The 18,083-nt window shown below is 41.1% G+C and overlaps 1 protein-coding gene across 1 annotated transcript in view; it reads left to right on the plus strand.

Annotated features, from left to right (window-relative positions):
• Nucleotides 1–2,536: 2,536 nt before the first annotated feature.
• Nucleotides 2,537–18,083, plus strand: part of ATP10D (ATPase phospholipid transporting 10D (putative)) — a 596,301-nt gene continuing 580,754 nt past the window's right edge. Inside the window, exons 1-2 of the mRNA XM_044060391.1 lie at nt 2,537–2,604; nt 3,411–3,615. Of these exons, the coding sequence (XP_043916326.1) occupies nt 2,537–2,604; nt 3,411–3,615 (273 nt within the window). The remainder of the gene's footprint in view (nt 2,605–3,410; nt 3,616–18,083) is intronic.

Raw genomic sequence — 18,083 nt, forward strand, 5'->3', positions numbered from 1 at the left:
CAAATACCCTCCCAGCAGGCATCTAAGGTCTGAAAATCTTCTACTTCTAAAAGTAGATAAGCCCACCTTACCTGCTGGTCAACTCCTCTATTCCTTCACCGTCGCCAAACTATGGAACTCACTTCCACCTTCTATAAGAAACACAGGCAGCACCACCACCTTCAAACAAATACTGAAAAATCATCTCAACTCTTCCTGGCTATGTTCCTGCTCTATAACCTAACCTCTTCACTCTCCTTATATGATTACTAAACTCCTTTGTCTTTTGCTACTAGTGACTGATGATACTTTCTCCATATTTATTTTTTATTTTTACCTTCACTTGTTAATACTGTTACAGTAATACTGATTAATATACCTCTGTTTATACCGCTGTGGTTGAATTAATTGAATTTTGCTGCAATGTATATTTTCTGTATATGTTACTGTAATCAAACTAGATTCCTGCTTTTATGTATATGTGCTGTATGTTACTGTATTTACTATATGTAACTTCTGCACCAATTAATGTTTATATTTTTCTGTATCTATGTTCTTGTTGGAGCTTTTCTCCCCTGGCCTCCACTGAAAATGGTCTCTTTTAGGCCCAGTGGACATTCCCAGTAAACAAGTACAGTAAGTAAAATAAATAAACTAGTTTGTCAATGACATGCTTTCACTTAGCACTACCTAAACCCAAGCACTGTATAGGCCACTGTAAGCAGCACTCAGAACTGTAACATACTGTAAGTGAATGTTTTTTGAAGCAGTGAGAGTTATTTATGACTAATTTTGCAGGAGTCTCTCAGCAGGAACAGGTTGGTTTTCTGATTACCATTTTTTCTGTTTGCTTTTATGGCTTGCTTGATGGTTAATGTGCGGCTGTATTAAGTATCCTGTATGCAAACAGAAGGCTTGTTTCAGTTGTGTATTTGATGATACCTGCAAATCTGTGTTTAGCTCTCGTACATGTCATACTGTGGTTCCATGGAGCAGTAGAACCACACGGGGATGAGTAATAAACTACATATTGCAAAATTTAGTGGGTACTTCAAGCAGTTTTATAGTTCAAACACCTGTAATATACCCTCATAAAAAAGATGTTGTGTAGTGGAAGATGTACTTCAGTTTAATAAATGTTTGTTGGTTGAACTGTGCGCAGCATTTTTACATGTTTGCATACTTCACACTTGATTAAAAAAGTACATGCTTAGATCTTCAAAAGCATATGGTTTTAAATCATATTCAGCATGTCTTTTTGCTTGTTTTCTGTATCATCACGAGGAGAGTAACCTCAGAAGTTCAAATATAAGGTTAGGGAGTGCACTGAAAAGTTTGGAGATTAAAGGAGGAAACATTAATCGCTAGTAGTTTCAATTAAGTTTAAGAAATTAAAAATGTTTGTTGAGAAAACTACAGTGAAGGGGTGAAACACAAAACTGAACACAACAAGGTTATTCAATCATTATAAAATTGACAATGTGTTTTCTTTGAACTGCTGTATATTTTGTAATGCTGTATGTGTGAATTAAAACTTATTCCATGCTGTTTTTGTGTGAATACCAAGTTGTTTTCACTTGTTTTCCTGACCTCGCTGTCCAAGAATTGGCGCAACTCTGATCCTGCCTGCCTCCTGAGTAGAGTTTGCATGTCTTCCATGTGTCCACATTGATGGTTGCAACATTCCAAAGGCCTTTTGATTAGGGAAATGACAGTCTTGTAAATTGCCCATACATGTGTGTGTATCCTATGCTGTAATGCTGCATCATCCATGACAGCTTCTTTATTTTTGCTTGTCACACTTGGCTCCATTTTCCTCCATCACTACAGGATAAAACAGGTATTTGAAATGAGTGAACAATCTTGTTTTGTTTCTCAATGATGTATTTTCTTAGCTGCATATGAAAACGTGTATGCTTGTTTTTATACAGAGGACATTTAATGAAATCTAAAGGCAAATAAGTAATTCATATGCAGGATTATTAAATTGTTTGGAATTTAAGGTGTATGGCATAAGTTATGTAAATATGCCAGCTTTTAGGATAAAAATAAACATTGCTTAAAAATTCAGGTATGTCTTAGGCTTGGTGCATTTCATGAAGACTGATCTATCACAGCATGACATGTCCTGTCCTGAAAAAAAATAAAAAGGTGATAAGTTTTAGAATGCTGGTATATTTTGCTATTATTTGCTGTTGGTTATACACATGGTGGTGATTATGGGGGTGGTATTCAGAAACATTCACTGCACTGCAGCACAGTGGTATCAAAGATTTCGTAATACAATACAGCCAGTAATTGTTGCTTACCCATGTGTTAGGACTAACGCAGTGCAGTAGTCCAAGAGAAGGGCTGCTTAGTAAACTAGTGCAGCCAAGTTAATAGGCAGCAGTGATGCTGGTATGTTTCACATAAGCCTCAGAGGGAAGATGAGGAAGCAATTCACGGGGCTATACAAGCATATGTTTGCAACGATGAGCTCCTTTACTGCAACTCAGCCACTGTAAGCAGGCCAAAAGAGTCCGCACAAAAAATGTCAACACATCTCACCATATAAATGGGGAAGAAAGGGAAACGGAAGCAGATGAAAGCACACAAGGCAACCATAAAGAATGATGGTTGGAGGTAAGAAAGGCATACTTTTTTATGGGACAGATATGTGTGTGTGTGTGTGTGTACATGTTTACATATAGATGTATGTAATATGAAAAGGGAGATCAGGCGGGAAAGATAGGAAATTTGAGTGTGATGAATAAATGAATAGAGAAGATGTTAGAGTCAGCCAAACATAAAATACAGAAGTTGGCAGGGTTAGCATGGACACAATGTTGGGACAACCGTGGAGGACATAATTATACAGAGGGCCGATGACTGGGAAAGGGAATGATGCACAAGGGCGGGGAACATTTGGATGGGTGATGATACAAAATATAGGGGTTTGCCAGACTTGCCTAGAGGATAGCCCACCCAACCATCAGTCACCTCTGTCAGTGTGAAGAAAAAAATATCAGGATAAACAAGTGATCATTTTCTAGCACTTGCATTTTTCCAAAGCTACAGGAGTTGCTTTTGATTTTGGAATAGCGAAGAAAGACTGCAGTAAAAATTTCCAGGAACTGAATCTAAAATTGAATAGCTGTACACTTTAAAACTAACTTGTCCTTAATGTCTGTAGAAGTTTTATCTGGTAAAGTGCTTTCTTTTAATGGGCATTTGAGGAGTACTATCCTGATTAAGTTGGAGATTGAGAAAATTAAATTCAAGTCTGTGGGACAAAGCCTTTTTTATCATTTGATAGTTTTAAGCCTTTGCATTAAACTGTGAAACATAATTTGTAGAAAATGCATTGACATGAAATTTGGAGAGAGTCTTGGAGGGTATCATGCAGATGTATTAAAAATGATTTACAGTTCTGTGCATTTTTGTTGCAGGAAAGAAAAGAAGTACACAGAGAAATGTTGGAAAGATGTACATGTTGGAGATTTCATCCGCCTGTCATGCAATGAGATAATCCCTGCCGATATGGTGATTTTATACTCTGCTGATCCTGATGGCATTTGTCATATCGAAACTTCTAATTTGGATGGTGAGACAAACCTAAAACAGAGGCAGGTTGTCCGAGGATATGCAGAGCAGGTATGTAGTCCTTCATCTACAGTCTTGGGAGCTACCATATTGCTCTGATTGTACTGTGAGTGCTGCTGTTGTGAGACTGTTTTCAATTCTTTAAGATTTGTATAATACCATTGTTGTTGTCACTTACTTTTTTATTGCACTTTGTTTTATTCTAAAGTTGTTGTTGCAGTTTAAAAAGGTCTATGTCCAGGCCAGCTAGCAAAGTTTTTTTTTCTCTCTGAGCGCAAAGGGATTAAATCTTTTTAATTTAAACCAAGCAGAGCAGGCAAAGATTTAATCTGTTATATGACTGCTGCTGTTGTGTGACTATTTTTAGATGTGTCCCACCCATCTAGTCCCTTTTGTGCTTTTAAACTCAGTGGGTCTTGAATTTCCCTACCTTTACTGTAATTTGATTTTGGAATCTCCTCCTAGTTTCTTATTATTTGCTCATGCAGGTGAGCGCTAGAGGATCAAACCAAAGCTTATGGAGAGCGATCAGCTGATCATGATCTCTGTCTAATGCAGCGCCAGCTTTTAAAAACTGGTATTGCATTTTGGTCAAACCTGAGCACCGTAGCATTTTGTGTGTGGTCTAAACTATAGCAGACTGGTTGCTACAAGTTTATTTTATTTTAACTAAAACCTGAGCACAGTAGCAGTCTGTTTTGGAGGAGAAATAATTTTTTTAATGAAATGTATTGAAAGGGGGTTTTGGCAGAACACAGAAATGAGACTCGAATGGCTGGGGGGTGGGGCTTGTCATGCACGTGGCCATCTGGTCTGGTTGGTGTGCCACTAGCGGAAATGTCTTCTGTTTTTTTTTTCTTTAAATAAGAAACAACTTTATAAAACCATCATTTAAGACATAAGCAATCATACAGTTTTATAAATGAACACAAACCACACTGACACAATCCTAGTTGCAAGCAAGTCATACTGACACAATCCCAGTTCGCAACATTATACATCACTTATAATCTACCCAATCGTTTTCAGTCAAACATTACATAGCTCATTTAAGTCCTACCTTAATTTAAACCTCATTCCCTCTCTGTATGTATTGTTCCCACAATTCCCATTTTTTCCTGTGTAGTTTGGTTTGATCTTTTTCTAAAGATCTCAATTCCAGTGGTTTTATCTCCTTTACTATATTCACTACTTGTAATATAGTTGGTTTAAATTTTAACTTCCATTTTCTAGTAATTGCTTTTTTGGCAGCCACTATTATTAGAGAATGCAAGGCGTTACCACATCTAGGTAATTCTGTTCTGTATCATAGTGCAGAAAATTCACCTCCCTCGTCACACCAATCTGCCCACTCAGCATCTCTGACAGTGCATCCTGCAGGGAATCTTTAAAGTCCAGCAACTCACTGCACTCCCCAAAAATATGTTTCCAATTACCTCTTTCATCCCTGTCACACTTTCAACATTTGCTGTCTACCTGAGGAACAATTCTCTGGAGTCTACTTGGGGTATAAAAATATCTATGTAAACATTTCCAAGCAAAAATCCCAAATCTTCTAGATTTTGTTTGAAATTTGAGAGAGAGACATATATTGACAGGGGCACAGGAAAATAATTTTCTTGGGTGGCGAAAGCCAGGGTACCTTTTTGGCTAGGCGTATATAGGCCCTAGGGCTAATAGTCTAGTACCTACCTATGAACCTATATCCTCCCATTGTTTCTTTGTGAATTGCTTACTCAGTCTCTCTTTCCAATCCTTTCCAAGCTCCTGTGATTGATTCTTATAGTTATCATGCAGTATTTTATATGCTGTACTAATTTGTTTTGTAATGGCAGCTTGTGTTCTAGATTCTGTTAAAAACTGTACCAGTGCTGGTATTTTTAGGACCCCCGTATTTCTTTCTCTTTGCCTGTACTCTGATATCAATCCTTGATACGGAAGGCAATCTCTAACCTGCAGTCCAAATAAATTCTTGGCATCTTCCCATTCTATCATTTTTCCCTCTCTAATTATTTGCTCCCTATACCTTGGTTCCTTTTCCAGTTTTCTCCAGTAAATGCCAGCCCCCTCTTTTCTGTTGTCTGTATCCCTAATTGCAGTCATCTGTATTGGCAGAATCTCCTTTCTCCATTCCTGTGTTGGCTTAGTTCTTAGATTATTTTCTGCAACTTTGTGAATATAATATTCTGTATGGTTATTGTTATTCTCCTTAAAGACCTGCATCCAAAATCCCACTCTCTCCTTGTTTCTTGAGCTTCCCCCTGTTTCAACATCATCCCTTTCCACTTTGAATTATAGCTTTCTGCTTGTGCTGTGTATAGGAGCCTTAACTGTGTAGTTCTGAAATACCCCATTCAAAGTGGGTAATCCCAAACTGCCCGGTTCTACTGGAAGAATCATCTTATCCCACTTGACTCTTGCCATCTTCCCATCCCAGATAAAGTACTTCAGCTCTTTATTAATTGCTATTCACAACTTCTCTTCTGGTTGATAAAAATATGCCTGACCTGTGTATAAGACTGTTCAGGTCTTCTTTCTGCTTTTTCCGGTTAGGGATCACCACAGCGGAACTCCGGTCCACTAATGATTGGCAGTAGATTTTTTACAGGTGCCAGCTAGACGCAAACCTTCAACAGAGGCACACTCATTCTGCGCATGTCTTTCGAACACCACTCGACCGTGGGGAGGACATGCAGACTCTACACAGAAGGTGCTCCCGCCGAGAATCGAATGGGAGAACCTCTTGCTGTGAGGCGGCAACGCTACCGCTGCACAACCGCGGCAGGGACTAAATACATTTTGACTGCTTCTCTCTTACTATCCATATCCATATCCATATAACCAAGCTTCCATTTTCTCAGTTTTTATATTATCTTTTGTTTAGTCTCTTTCCGCATATTCTTAGCTGTCACACCAGACTCATTTGTAATCCATACTCCTAAAGAGTTCATTTTATCATGTCCCCATAAATAACAATATTGCTGAACCAATTTGTGTGTGGGTACATAATTTACTCCTACTGCCTTTGTTTTAGCTTTATTAGTTTTGTATCCTGAAAAGACATGAAACTGTCTCAAAATGTTTCACAACACTGGAATGTCTCTCTCTGGTTTTGTCAGGTATAAAATAATATGATCTGCAAATAGACCCAGCTTTTCTTGACTACCATACTAGTTATATCCTTGAATTTCTGAGTCACTTATTCTTTGCCAGTGGTTCTAAATATAATGCAAATAATAAAGGGGAAAGAGGACACCTCTGCCTGGTTCCTCTGCTTAAGCAGACATTATCTGAAAGGACTCCACCCACTTTAATTTTCAACTCTGATCCCTCATATATCCTCCTAATCAACCATATATTTTTTCAGGAAATGCTAATGCTTCCATTGCCCTGTTCATATGGTCCGAGCTTACCCTGTCAAATGCTTTCTCTGCATCAAGACACACCAACAATGGTATTTTCTTACATTCTGCTTCCCTCTGGATCATCGATTCTCTGTTAATGTTGTCAAATGTTTGCCTCCCCTCCACAAAACCACATTGATCTATATCTGTCAGTTTTGGCGTTTCTTTTGTCATTCATTTAGCCATTATAGACCTGAACACTTTATAGTCATGGTTTAATATTGAAATGGGCCTGTATGAAGCTGGATCTGATGGTTCTTTACCCTATTTAGGTATTACAGCTACCACTGCTTTCTTCCAGGATGTTGGAACTTCTTCTCCTCTTAAAATACTGTTAAACAAAACCTTCCAGATCTTTCAATTTTTTCCCTTCCTAGGTTCCAAACTTCCACAGGAATGCCATCTATTCCTGGGGACTTTCCTGTAGATTGGTTATACTTCACAATTTTTATCGCATCTCCTCCTATCCTAACCATTAGTAACTGAGCCTCATCTACCTGTAACCTTGGCATATTTAATTCTTCCATAAACATTTCCATGTGTATCTTTTCAAGTCCTTTTTGTTCTTCAGTGGAAGAGCTGGCTGGGGGTAGAGTTGGGCATAGATCTAACTGTAATTATGCCAATCTCTTACAATGTAGTGCTCTGCTTATTACAGTGAAGTTTTTGCTTTCTATATATGCTCTTCAGTTGAAGGTGGGGCACTGGTTCATAGTACTAGCCCAGGGCTCTGGTTGAACCAGCTATATTTCTGGTCATGTTACCCCTCTGTGCACACTGCAATACCTAGAGTAGGAGTGCCTTTTACTTCCCATCTTACCTTTTAAGTCTGCCACAAGAGTACTGATCACTACATTTCCTATGAACCACTTTTCATGAATCAGTTTGGTATTGGTGCTTCTTTTTCACTCTTGAGAGAAAAGGAGAATGTGGTATTATTTTCTTGCCTTTGTAGAGACCACTGCTTACTGGAAAGCCCAAAAAAAACACTTCTTAGATGCCAACCTGGGATTAGTACTTTTGCATTGTTTCTGCTGAGACCAGGGGAAAAGGGACAGTGGCCAGTTAGAGATGATCAAGAATCAGTGTGTGCAGGACTTCACCTTTTAGTCTGGTTACTCTTTTTGTGAAACCTCTTATGCTTAATTTAGGACCAGTTTTACCATGTACCAGGCATGTACCAGGAAAAGGCTATGATAAGCCTATAGACCACTGCAATATCTGGGATGCAATTGCTGATTACCAGAGAGTTTGTGACCTTCTTCTTTAGAACCCACTTGATTGAACAAGGCAGCTGTTTAATCTTAGCCTTACCACAGGATACGTGCCCAAGGAGTGGCGTACGGCAACTGTGGTCCCACTCCACAAAGGCGGTACCTCTACGGACCCTGGTAATTACCACCCCATAAGCTTAACAAGCCTGGTCTGCAAAGCTATGGTGAGGATCATAATGGAACTCATAAACAAAGACATAGGGGACTTGCAGACTTTGGACCCGACCCAGTTTGGCTTTGTCAAGGGCAGATCATGCCTTTTGAACTTGGTCGACTTCTTCAAAACAGTCACCAAGGCCATTGATGAGGGAAAGGCAGTCCATACAGCCTACCTTGACCTTGCAAAAGCTTTCGACACAATACCCCACTCGGGTATTATAGAGAAACTTACCAGCTTAAATGTAAACCCATATGTCACAAGATGGGTTGCAAACTGGCTAAAGGACAGAACCCACAGGGTTAGAGTTGCTGGTGCCATGTCAGATTCCAAGCCGGTCACAAGTGGTGTCCCACAGGGCTCAGTCCTTGGCCCCCTGTTGTTCGGCATCTACTTCTCAGAAGTACAGGCAAACATAGGAGGACTATGGCTGACAAAATTTGCAGATGACTGCAAACTGGGCACCATAGTGGAAAGTACATCGGACACAGATATCCTTCAGAGGGGTCTCACGGAAACTGATAACTGGTGCCAGAGCCATGTCCTGAAGTTAAATGCCAAAAAATGTATAGTCATACCCTTCGGGAAAAACAAGGTAACCCCAAACTACCATATAGGTGGCAATCCATTAAGCACAGAAGAGGTTATCAGGGACCTGGGGACCCAGGTTGACAGTGGCCTTTTTTTTGACATTGCTAAAGTGGTTAGAAAGACCTTCTACATTGCCCACCTGATCATGAAGGGATTCACATCCAGATCAAGTGAGGTCATTGTTCCCCTGTACTCTTCACTTATCAGACCAATGATCGAGTACAATGCCCCATTCTGGATGTATCTCACCCGACACCTGCAGCAATTGGAGAGACCCCAAAAGTTCCTCACCAAAAGGATAAAGGGACTCCAAAATCTGTCATATGCTGCCAGACTGAAGAAACTCCAGCTCTATTCAGTCGCATACTGCCTGCTCAGAGGTGACCTGTGCCTGACATACAAGGCCATGTCCAACCCGGAATTAATGGACATGCTCCACCTCAAAAATCCAAATCTACCAGATCCACTAGAGCAAGCGACTTAAACCTTAGCACGGATATAAATAGGACATGCTGGAGGGATAGATTTGTCACCCAGAGACTCCCCATGCTGTGGAATAAAATCCCGGTCCATGTGAGGCAGAGCACCTCGCTGGCTCTGTTCAAGAGAAATCTTGACCGGTGGATGGGAGATCGTAGGTTTACCCCGGGAATCATCTCTGTGTCACTGCTGGACAGAGGCACAACAAACTAATGGGCACAGTATTTTTTTTAACATAAAGGGTGGCGTAAGCCACAAAACTTTGGGCTAGGCTTATAAATGCCTTAGGGCAGATAGCCTAGTATAAACCTATGAACCTATGAATTGAATGACTAAAAGCTGCCTGTGCAGTGCCAGGATCATTGATGTCACAAGGCTTTTAAGGTCCCTTAAATCAGACACCTCTGACTATTACCCTAGTGGTGGCCCATGTGTCAGTGAATGACCTGAGGCACCCCACTTATATAGGCATGCAGGGAGACATGATGGAACTTTCTATGCATATACTAGAGGAAAAAAAAATAGTCTTCAATAGTACCTTGCATCTTGCCTTCACCGGCAGTGATGTGTCGATACCATGACAAGACAACTGGCCTTAATTAGCTAAGTTGTTGGCCTCATTCTGGGACAATTTAGTATGTGTCAGCCTGAGCTGGCACAGTAGACCATGCATCCTGTTTTGCCAAGGATAGCTAATATGTCCTGTATGACTTCCATAAGCTGGTAAAAGCCTTTCCTGTCAGATTCCTCTACTAGGCATCTGTATATAACAAACTCAGAAAACATCATGATGGCACAATAAATGCTAGGACTCTAAGTAGAAAGACTTTCACACTGGAGTCATGGTTTCATTGCAATGACAGCAGTTGCCCTGTACCATAGTTTACTGCTGATCATGCCTTTGGGCCCTTGGTTAACTGTGGGGGAATACTTGTATTTGTCAAAAACATCATCACCTCACAGGAAATTACCAATGGCCGTAACTTAGAGCTGTAAATCACTCTTAACATGTACAGCTGCTACAGCACAGCCAGCTACATACCCCAGTCAATATCCCTCAGAGTTCATGGAAAGTATATTACTATTTAGGGGTTAAATATCAAACCAAATACTTATTGATAGGTACTTTGGTTACTCAAGTATTAACTGGCATGTGCCTCTAAAAATGAACATACTCAGTGTTCCCTAGACTTTAATACCAATGAGATGGCGCATAGTCTAAAATAATCCACTGAAAGCTGTAAAATCTTTGACCTGATCTTTACCAACTAACCCCCACCTCTCCCTCACCCCACATCTTTGGTTAAATCTGACCACAAAGCAAACCTTCTCTCTGTTGGGCCTACTAATGCGTGTCCTATTGTAGTTTTCATAACAATAGAGATCCCCTGCTAAGGGCAGCCCGACGTCCTGCCAGTATACCAAAGCCTTTAGGTTTCCTTAGGGTACGCTGTACGTCACACGTATGCTTCTTGCTTAATGTAGGGCATAAAGGTGATGTCTGGATATACCATCCTCAGAACTTCTTTGCTGCCAGTCTGAATGCCATCTCTGATTGTCAGTCTGATCACCCAAGGAGTTGCTGGCATACCTAGCCATTCAGATAAGTGCTCTGTTGGGAATTTTTGCCCCTTTTTTTTGCTTTTGTATTGTTGTAGGGTTTCATGTCATCCAGAAAGGGTAAATGCTAGTGTGGGAGACAGATTCCCCGTAAAGACTGTCATGAACAGTGCTTGTCTTGGGACTTTTCATGATCATGCATCCTGCAATAGTTCTCAGGCTTTTGTGCCAAAGATCTGTGCAGTTGTTTTTCATCCCTCGCTATTTATGTAGGAAACCCAGCATCTAAAATGTTTAGGAAAAGATGTTATGGAAGGTATTTCATGGTCTGAGGATCATCTGTCTTCAAAGAAGAAAGCCAAAAAAGTTAGGTCGGATTCTTCGGCTGCACCTCCTACATTGGACATCTCTCTCGAGGCTGATGAAAGCCTGGAGGTTCACCTGGTTCGTGGGCTGGATTCCTCTGCTGTGACCATTTCAGAGGCCATCATGGATCTGGCTGCTTGCACATCCTTGGAGGCCTTCAGATGTCCATTTTGGATGTTCAAGGGGAACTGAGGCTGATTATTACCGAAAGGCCTATGGGGTTCCTCAGGTACTGGTGAAGGAGGAAGTCCTGACTACAACTGAGTGTAGGCCAATGTTGGAGCTCTCTACATTTCATAAGGCAAATGTCCCCTTAAAAAGTAAGCAGAAGACAAAACATGTTTCTTCTGCTCCCAAGGACCCTCAAAGTGAATGGCAGAATTTTGCACAGGGGTTATTTAATATCCTTATGGCCTTGAAGCCTCCTCAGGGAGTCTCTGTTTTGGTTCCTGCTTGGGTCATCTTCCTCTCCCAAGAGTTATAGGGATCAGGAGTCCTCTGAAGAAGAAGAGGATTTGCATGAAGAATCCTTGGCCTTTTCTACCCAGATTCCTTCCCCTCTGGAGTATGGCTTTGAGGAAGAGTAGTCTTGAATCTCCTTTTGAGGAGATTTCCTTTGGGGATACCATTGCTAGGATGATGGAGTTCTTTAAATGGGATTGTTCCCAGGTGTCAGAAGTGCAGAAGAGATGATATGAGCTCCTTCAAATCATCTACTAGACCCTCTGCAATTCCTCCTGTTTTGTCTGCCTTACTGAATGCTTTTTCTTTTGCTTCTCAGGCCTCATATTCTCAGCTCCCCCTGCTCCTAAGAAACCAGACCAGTTTTATGAAGTGCCTGATGACTGTAAATTCTTTATAAGTGTCCATCTTCTGACCCTTCAGTGGTCTGTGTGACATCTAATAAGCCTTCTAAAGTACTGCCCACTGCTAAGTTTCTTCCTTCTGGTAAGGACAGCAGGACTATGGAAAGACTTGGTAAAAAGATTTATCCTTCAGCCACACTAGCCTTTCAAGCTGTTAATTAGCAGATTTATATGCTAGATATGTTTGGCTGTCCTTTCTCAGGCTTGCCAGGTTATTTCTGACCTTCCTGATTCTGAGGGTATGACTTCTGCCTTGTCTCTGTTAGGGACGTCTTCCCAGGTAGCTCGCCATTCCATTAAATGTAGTTATGATGCAGCAGATGCTTCATTTAGGGCTGCTACTTCTGACTGTTTGTTGAGAAGATATTCATATCTATGGCCTTGACCTCTGCCTGATGATATTAAGGGTAAGTTGATGGATGTTCCTGTGGACAACAAATGTTTTTGTTTGGTGCTGCTACTGATGATGATTTGTTCAAGTGCCTGCAGTAGAAAGGCAAGGAGTTACAGGATCTGAAACATATTTTTGTTTCACCAGTGCCTAACTTCCAGAGGAACTACCCTACTAAACCAGCTTTTGTTGGAAGGCAGTCTCATCCTCCTCCTAAAGACAAGAAAGGAGGTGGTGGGGTTCCCCCAGCTAAGTTCTCTCAGACTAATCTTGCTCAAAAGACTTCCTTTCCTAAACCAGGTGTTGTCTGACTACTCAATTCTTCCCAGCCACATTCCTCTTTCTTTTCACCTTTCTGTGTCTCTTCCTGTTTGGTTAAGCATAACCCAAGATTCTTGGGTACTTTTCATCATTCGTCAAGGGTATTTCATGGTTTGGAAATCTCCTCTTCCCTTCATAGACATTCCTCAGCCACCTGAAAGCAGTTAAGCTTTTTTCCAGAGGTGCTTCAGGATGTTTTGATTCAGGAAACTGTTCAAGAGGTTCCAGCTGCTCAAAAGAGGAAAGGGTTTTATTCCGTGAATGAGGGCGCCTGGAGACCTATTCTGGATCTTTCACACCTGAATACTTTTCTGAAGGTACCGCCTTTTCAAATGTTATCCCTTCAGACTTTTTCCTTTTGCTCCTTACTCAGGCTTTTCTGGTTTCTCTGGATCTCAAGGATGCTTACCTCTGTATCCCTATTCATCCCCTTTTCAGGAAGTTTTTTACATTTCTGTGTTGCTTCAGTTCTCTGCTATGCCCTTTGGCCTCTTTACTGCCCCAAGGGTATTCACCAAATGCCTAGCTCCTGTGATTGCTTTTGCAGGATTCAGGGATCCAAGTATTTCCTTATTTGGATGATCTCCTGTTTCAGACATCTTCACCAAAGATCCTTTTACAAAATTGTCATTGTGCCATTTCCCTTCTGCAAGCCCTGGGGTTCACAGTACATTTCAAAAAGTATTTTCTGACTCTTCCTCAAGACCATGTTTTTTCTGGGGTGCAGGATTTAGATGGTGCCTGTGCTGGCATCTCTGCCTTCTCCCAAGGTCTTGACTTTCATTTCCTTCTTTCAAAATTTTCTTCCTCTTGCCTCTATCACAGCCAGGGAGTTTTTGAGAGTTCTGGGATTTATGGCATCTGGCATCTCTATGCTCCCTCTAGACAAACTCCACATGAGAATTTTCAGTGGTTCCTGAAATCAGTTTGGTGTCAACATGCACATGCTCTAGACTTTGTTGTTCCTCTTCCTTGTCTAAAGATGGAACTTCACTGGTGGAGTCAACAATTGTCTTGAAACTCAGGGCTCCCCTTTGATTCCCCTCTTCCCTCTCAGGAGCTCTTCACAGATGCCTCAGATGTAGGATGGGAGTAGCTTTTAGTTCCCTAAAGGTGCAGGGAGTGTGGTTGCCTCTTCAACAGAAAGAATACATAAACGTCAATGAGATGAGTCCTCTTCTGCTAGCACTTCAGGCTTTTCATCCTTTCTCATCAGGACCATTCAAGGCATTTACAGACAATACCACAGTGGTGTGATGTGATATGTAAACAAATGGGGGGGAGACAAGATCTGATCTTCTTTGTCAGCTGGTACTCCTGGTGTGGGGTCTAGCTGTCCAGTATCAAGTGACTTTTCAGGGAGTTTACATTCCCCTCAGCTGAAAACATTGTGGCAGACACTCTGAGCACGTCCTTAAATCAATGTCAAGAATGGATGCTTCACAAGGATATGTTTCTGGACATTGCCAACCAGTTGGGTACTCCTCAAATAAATCTATTTGCCTCCCCTCTAAACAGACAACTTCCTCTATTTTGTGCCAGAGTCCCAGGTACTCTGGTGTGGAAGGTGGATCCCTTCTCTTTTTCTTGGAAGGGGATATTTCTTTATGCTTTCCCTTCCCTTTCCCTCATTCCAAAAGTCCCATTCAGAATTTAACAGGGATACTCCCAAAATCTTGTTGGTGACTCCCTTTTGGCCAAGACAGCAGTGGTTCCCTCTTCTGCATTTAGCCAAGGGCAGGCATCACAAGTTACCTCACAAGGTGGACCTACTCACACAGGACAAAGGATCACTCACCCATTCCCCATTTGTCCAGTTTTCAACTGACACTGTGGGTGATAGGATTTTGATTTTGCATAAACACCTTTTTTCTGAGGATCTGCTTAAGGTTCTGCAGGAGGCCAGGAAACCCAATACTAGGAAATCCTACTTATCCAAATGCTAGAGGTTTTCTGTTTGGTGTCTTTCTCGTAACCTGGATCCACTTTCTGTAGATGTTCTGTATGAATTGTTCAATGCTTGGTTGGCCTATTTTCTGTATGAATTGTTCAATGCTGGGTTGGCCTATTCTTCTGTTAAGGCTCACTTCTCAGCTGCCTCATCTTGTATTCCTTTTCTCCTTCATATTAGGCCTCCCAGGAAACTTGTTCCTGCTTCCTGGGATCTTAATTTTGTTTTTGGAAATAAATGGACTCAGGCTCCTTTTGTGCCTGCTGCTTCAGCTTCCTTGCAGCATTGCTTTTAGAAGACTGTTCTTTTGTTGGCCCTTAATTCTGCCAGATGGGTGTCTGAGCTTCAAGCCTTTATAGCTTGTCCTCCTTTTTTGGTGTTTCATATGGACAGGGTGGCCTTTTATGCCTAAGGTGGTTAATGAGTTGTCCCTTAATCAGTCTATTCATTTCCCCATGTTTTTTCACTTGTCCACAATGGGCCAGTGAGAGGGAGCTGCACACACTGGATGTGTATAGACAACTCAGATTTTATTTGGATAGGACTGGGACTGTTAGAAAATTTAATCAGTTTGTTTCTTTTCATCATAGGTCCCTAGGAATATATGTATCCAAGCAAGCTATTTCTCCTTGGCTCTCAAAAGCTATTTCCTTTTGTTATTCTTTTTATAAGAGCCCTCCTTTTCCTGTTAAGGTTCATTCTACTACAGCTGTGGTTTCTTCTGGTGCTTTTTTCAAGGGTTTGGATACTAGCTCTATTCTTGAGGCAGCTACCTGGACTTCTGCACATACTTTTACCAAGCACTACAAGTTGGATGGAATCGCTAGAACTAGTTTTGCTAGGACCATTCTTCATGGCTTCCTCGAGGGCTCAGCTGGTCCTTCCTCCTCGCAGGTTCCTTCTTGAGCTTTGGCACTCTTCCCTGCTGTTTTGAATACTGCAACAGTGACGTGGAAGGACATAACACAGTTGTGTAAAATCTTAGCATAATGGTAGATGTCCTCCTCTTCACAGTTGCAGTATTCACCCCCCCCCCCCCGGGTCCTTTTCTCTTTTGGATGTAGTGATTACCTCTCTTCCTTAGACTAACATTCCTCCTGGGACTCTCAGTTCTCATGATGGTACATCACCTTTATGCCCTACATTATGCAAGGAGCATATGTGTGACATACAGCATACCTTAAGGCAACCTAAAGGCCGCAACCTAAAGGCTTTGGTATACTGGCCGGATGTCTGACAGCCCTTGGCAGGGAATCCCTACTGTTATGAGTACTGTAACAGTAAAGAGGAGGATATCTACTGTTTTGCTAAGATTTTACACAACTATACCTTCCCCACTACCAAATAGACCATCTTTTGGGACTTCTCCAAAGCAGTCCTACTGTACATTCTGGAAGACCAAAGCAAAATTGTCAGCATTCCTCCATGGATTGACTCAAGTAAGGTGACTGCTGCATTCACTTCTGGCTTTTACCAGCACCTAAACAGCTTCATATAAAACACTGTACCTGTCCACTGTTAATGTAATGGCAAATTCAGGAATTAATCTCTCTGGTGAATCTTCTTTATTAATACATTGTATAGTAAAAGAAGGAAAATAATGAACATTTGTAAGAAATCCCCTCCCCCTCCCTCAACACCACACAGAAACATGGCAGCAAGGAACTTAAGGGCAGTATTGGCAAATATGACACAACATGTAAGTTTAAGGTTGTGACAGATGCATAAGGAAAATATAAATCATTCTTCAGTTATGCCAGGAAATGGAGTGATGTCCAACCATGTTTCTGAGCTCATCCGTAATGATCATAATAATAATCACATGTTCAAATGAGCCACATTAGCAGACAGGTTTAGTGATAACTTTACCCTACCTAACCACATTATTGTCCCTGTTATCCATGAGTTTATTTCCCAGATATTACCTTAGAAAAAGTCTTGGAATCCCTTTCAAAGGCTAAAAATAATTTTATGAGAACAGGCAGCATACCAGGTTGTATTCACATCAGTGTGAAGTATACACCGCCTGAATCTGTACTTAAACTATACAAACTCAGCCTATCCACAGCATTTGTGCTTGATGCCTGGAGATCAGCCACGTCCGCTCTCCTATGTAAGGATGGCCTCACTTCATATTCAGGTAATTATATGCCCCTCAGCCGCATCAAGCTTATATGCAAAGTCACAAAACGTATCCGGGCAGAATTTATTTATGCAGTTATAGACAACTTGACAGATCTAGACCTTAGTTTGTTTTGTGAAGGGCAGGTAGTGTCTCCTAAACCTTGTAAGCTTCTTTAAAAAGATTAGGGACGTTTGGCAGTGGTCACTCTGTGCATGCCACTTGACCGGGTCAAGGCTTCTACCACTATTTTCCATTCTTATATTGCTAAAAAAATAGTCAAACTTAATTTACCTTATGTTGTCCACTAGATTGCAAATTGGGTATCCAACAGATTCTAAGTTGTAAAAATTGCTGCTGCCTTGTCTGAGCAGAGAGTGCAACTAGTGGTGTACCGTAGGCGTTGGAGAACTGGGCCCTCTGCTTTTGTATTTATTTTGTATACATCCAAGCCAATGTCGTAGAGGTGGGGTTGATTAAATTTACTGATGACTGCAAGAAATGGGCAATTTTGTTTGCTCATCCAGTAATACTAATCATCTCTAGCAAGGTCTGGAATGTGTACACAACTTGTACAGTGAATATGTTTCAATCTGAATGCAAAAAAAGTTCATGTGGTAGCATTTGTCATAAAAACTGCCCTCATCCCATATATAATACATGGTACTCATCTTCATAAAGATACAATAATGAGACTTGGCTACTTATGTGGAAAACTGACTCTCATTCAACCATGTTTTTCCCCATAGTTGAGAAATTTTTATATTTGGCCCATTTACTTTCCAAAGGAATGTCTTCACGTTCCAAAAGTCATCCTACCATTGTACCACTTTCCTTATCAGACTTGTCACGGAATACAGTGCCCTTTGGTATGTATAAATGCAAATGTATCACTCAGCTGGAAAAGCCTAAAAGATTTTTAAGCAAGAAAATTATTAGTAGCCAACTAGTTGCTTTGAGGTGACCCAGCACTTTCTTTTTGAGCCAAATCTGTATGACCACCTATTTTTGTCAGGGAAAAAAACAGTGGCTCTTC

Source organism: Protopterus annectens, chromosome 2.part0, assembly GCF_019279795.1.
Source record: "Protopterus annectens isolate FY-2018-M chromosome 2.part0, PAN1.0, whole genome shotgun sequence".
In the NCBI taxonomy this organism is placed as follows: domain Eukaryota; kingdom Metazoa; phylum Chordata; order Ceratodontiformes; family Protopteridae; genus Protopterus; species Protopterus annectens.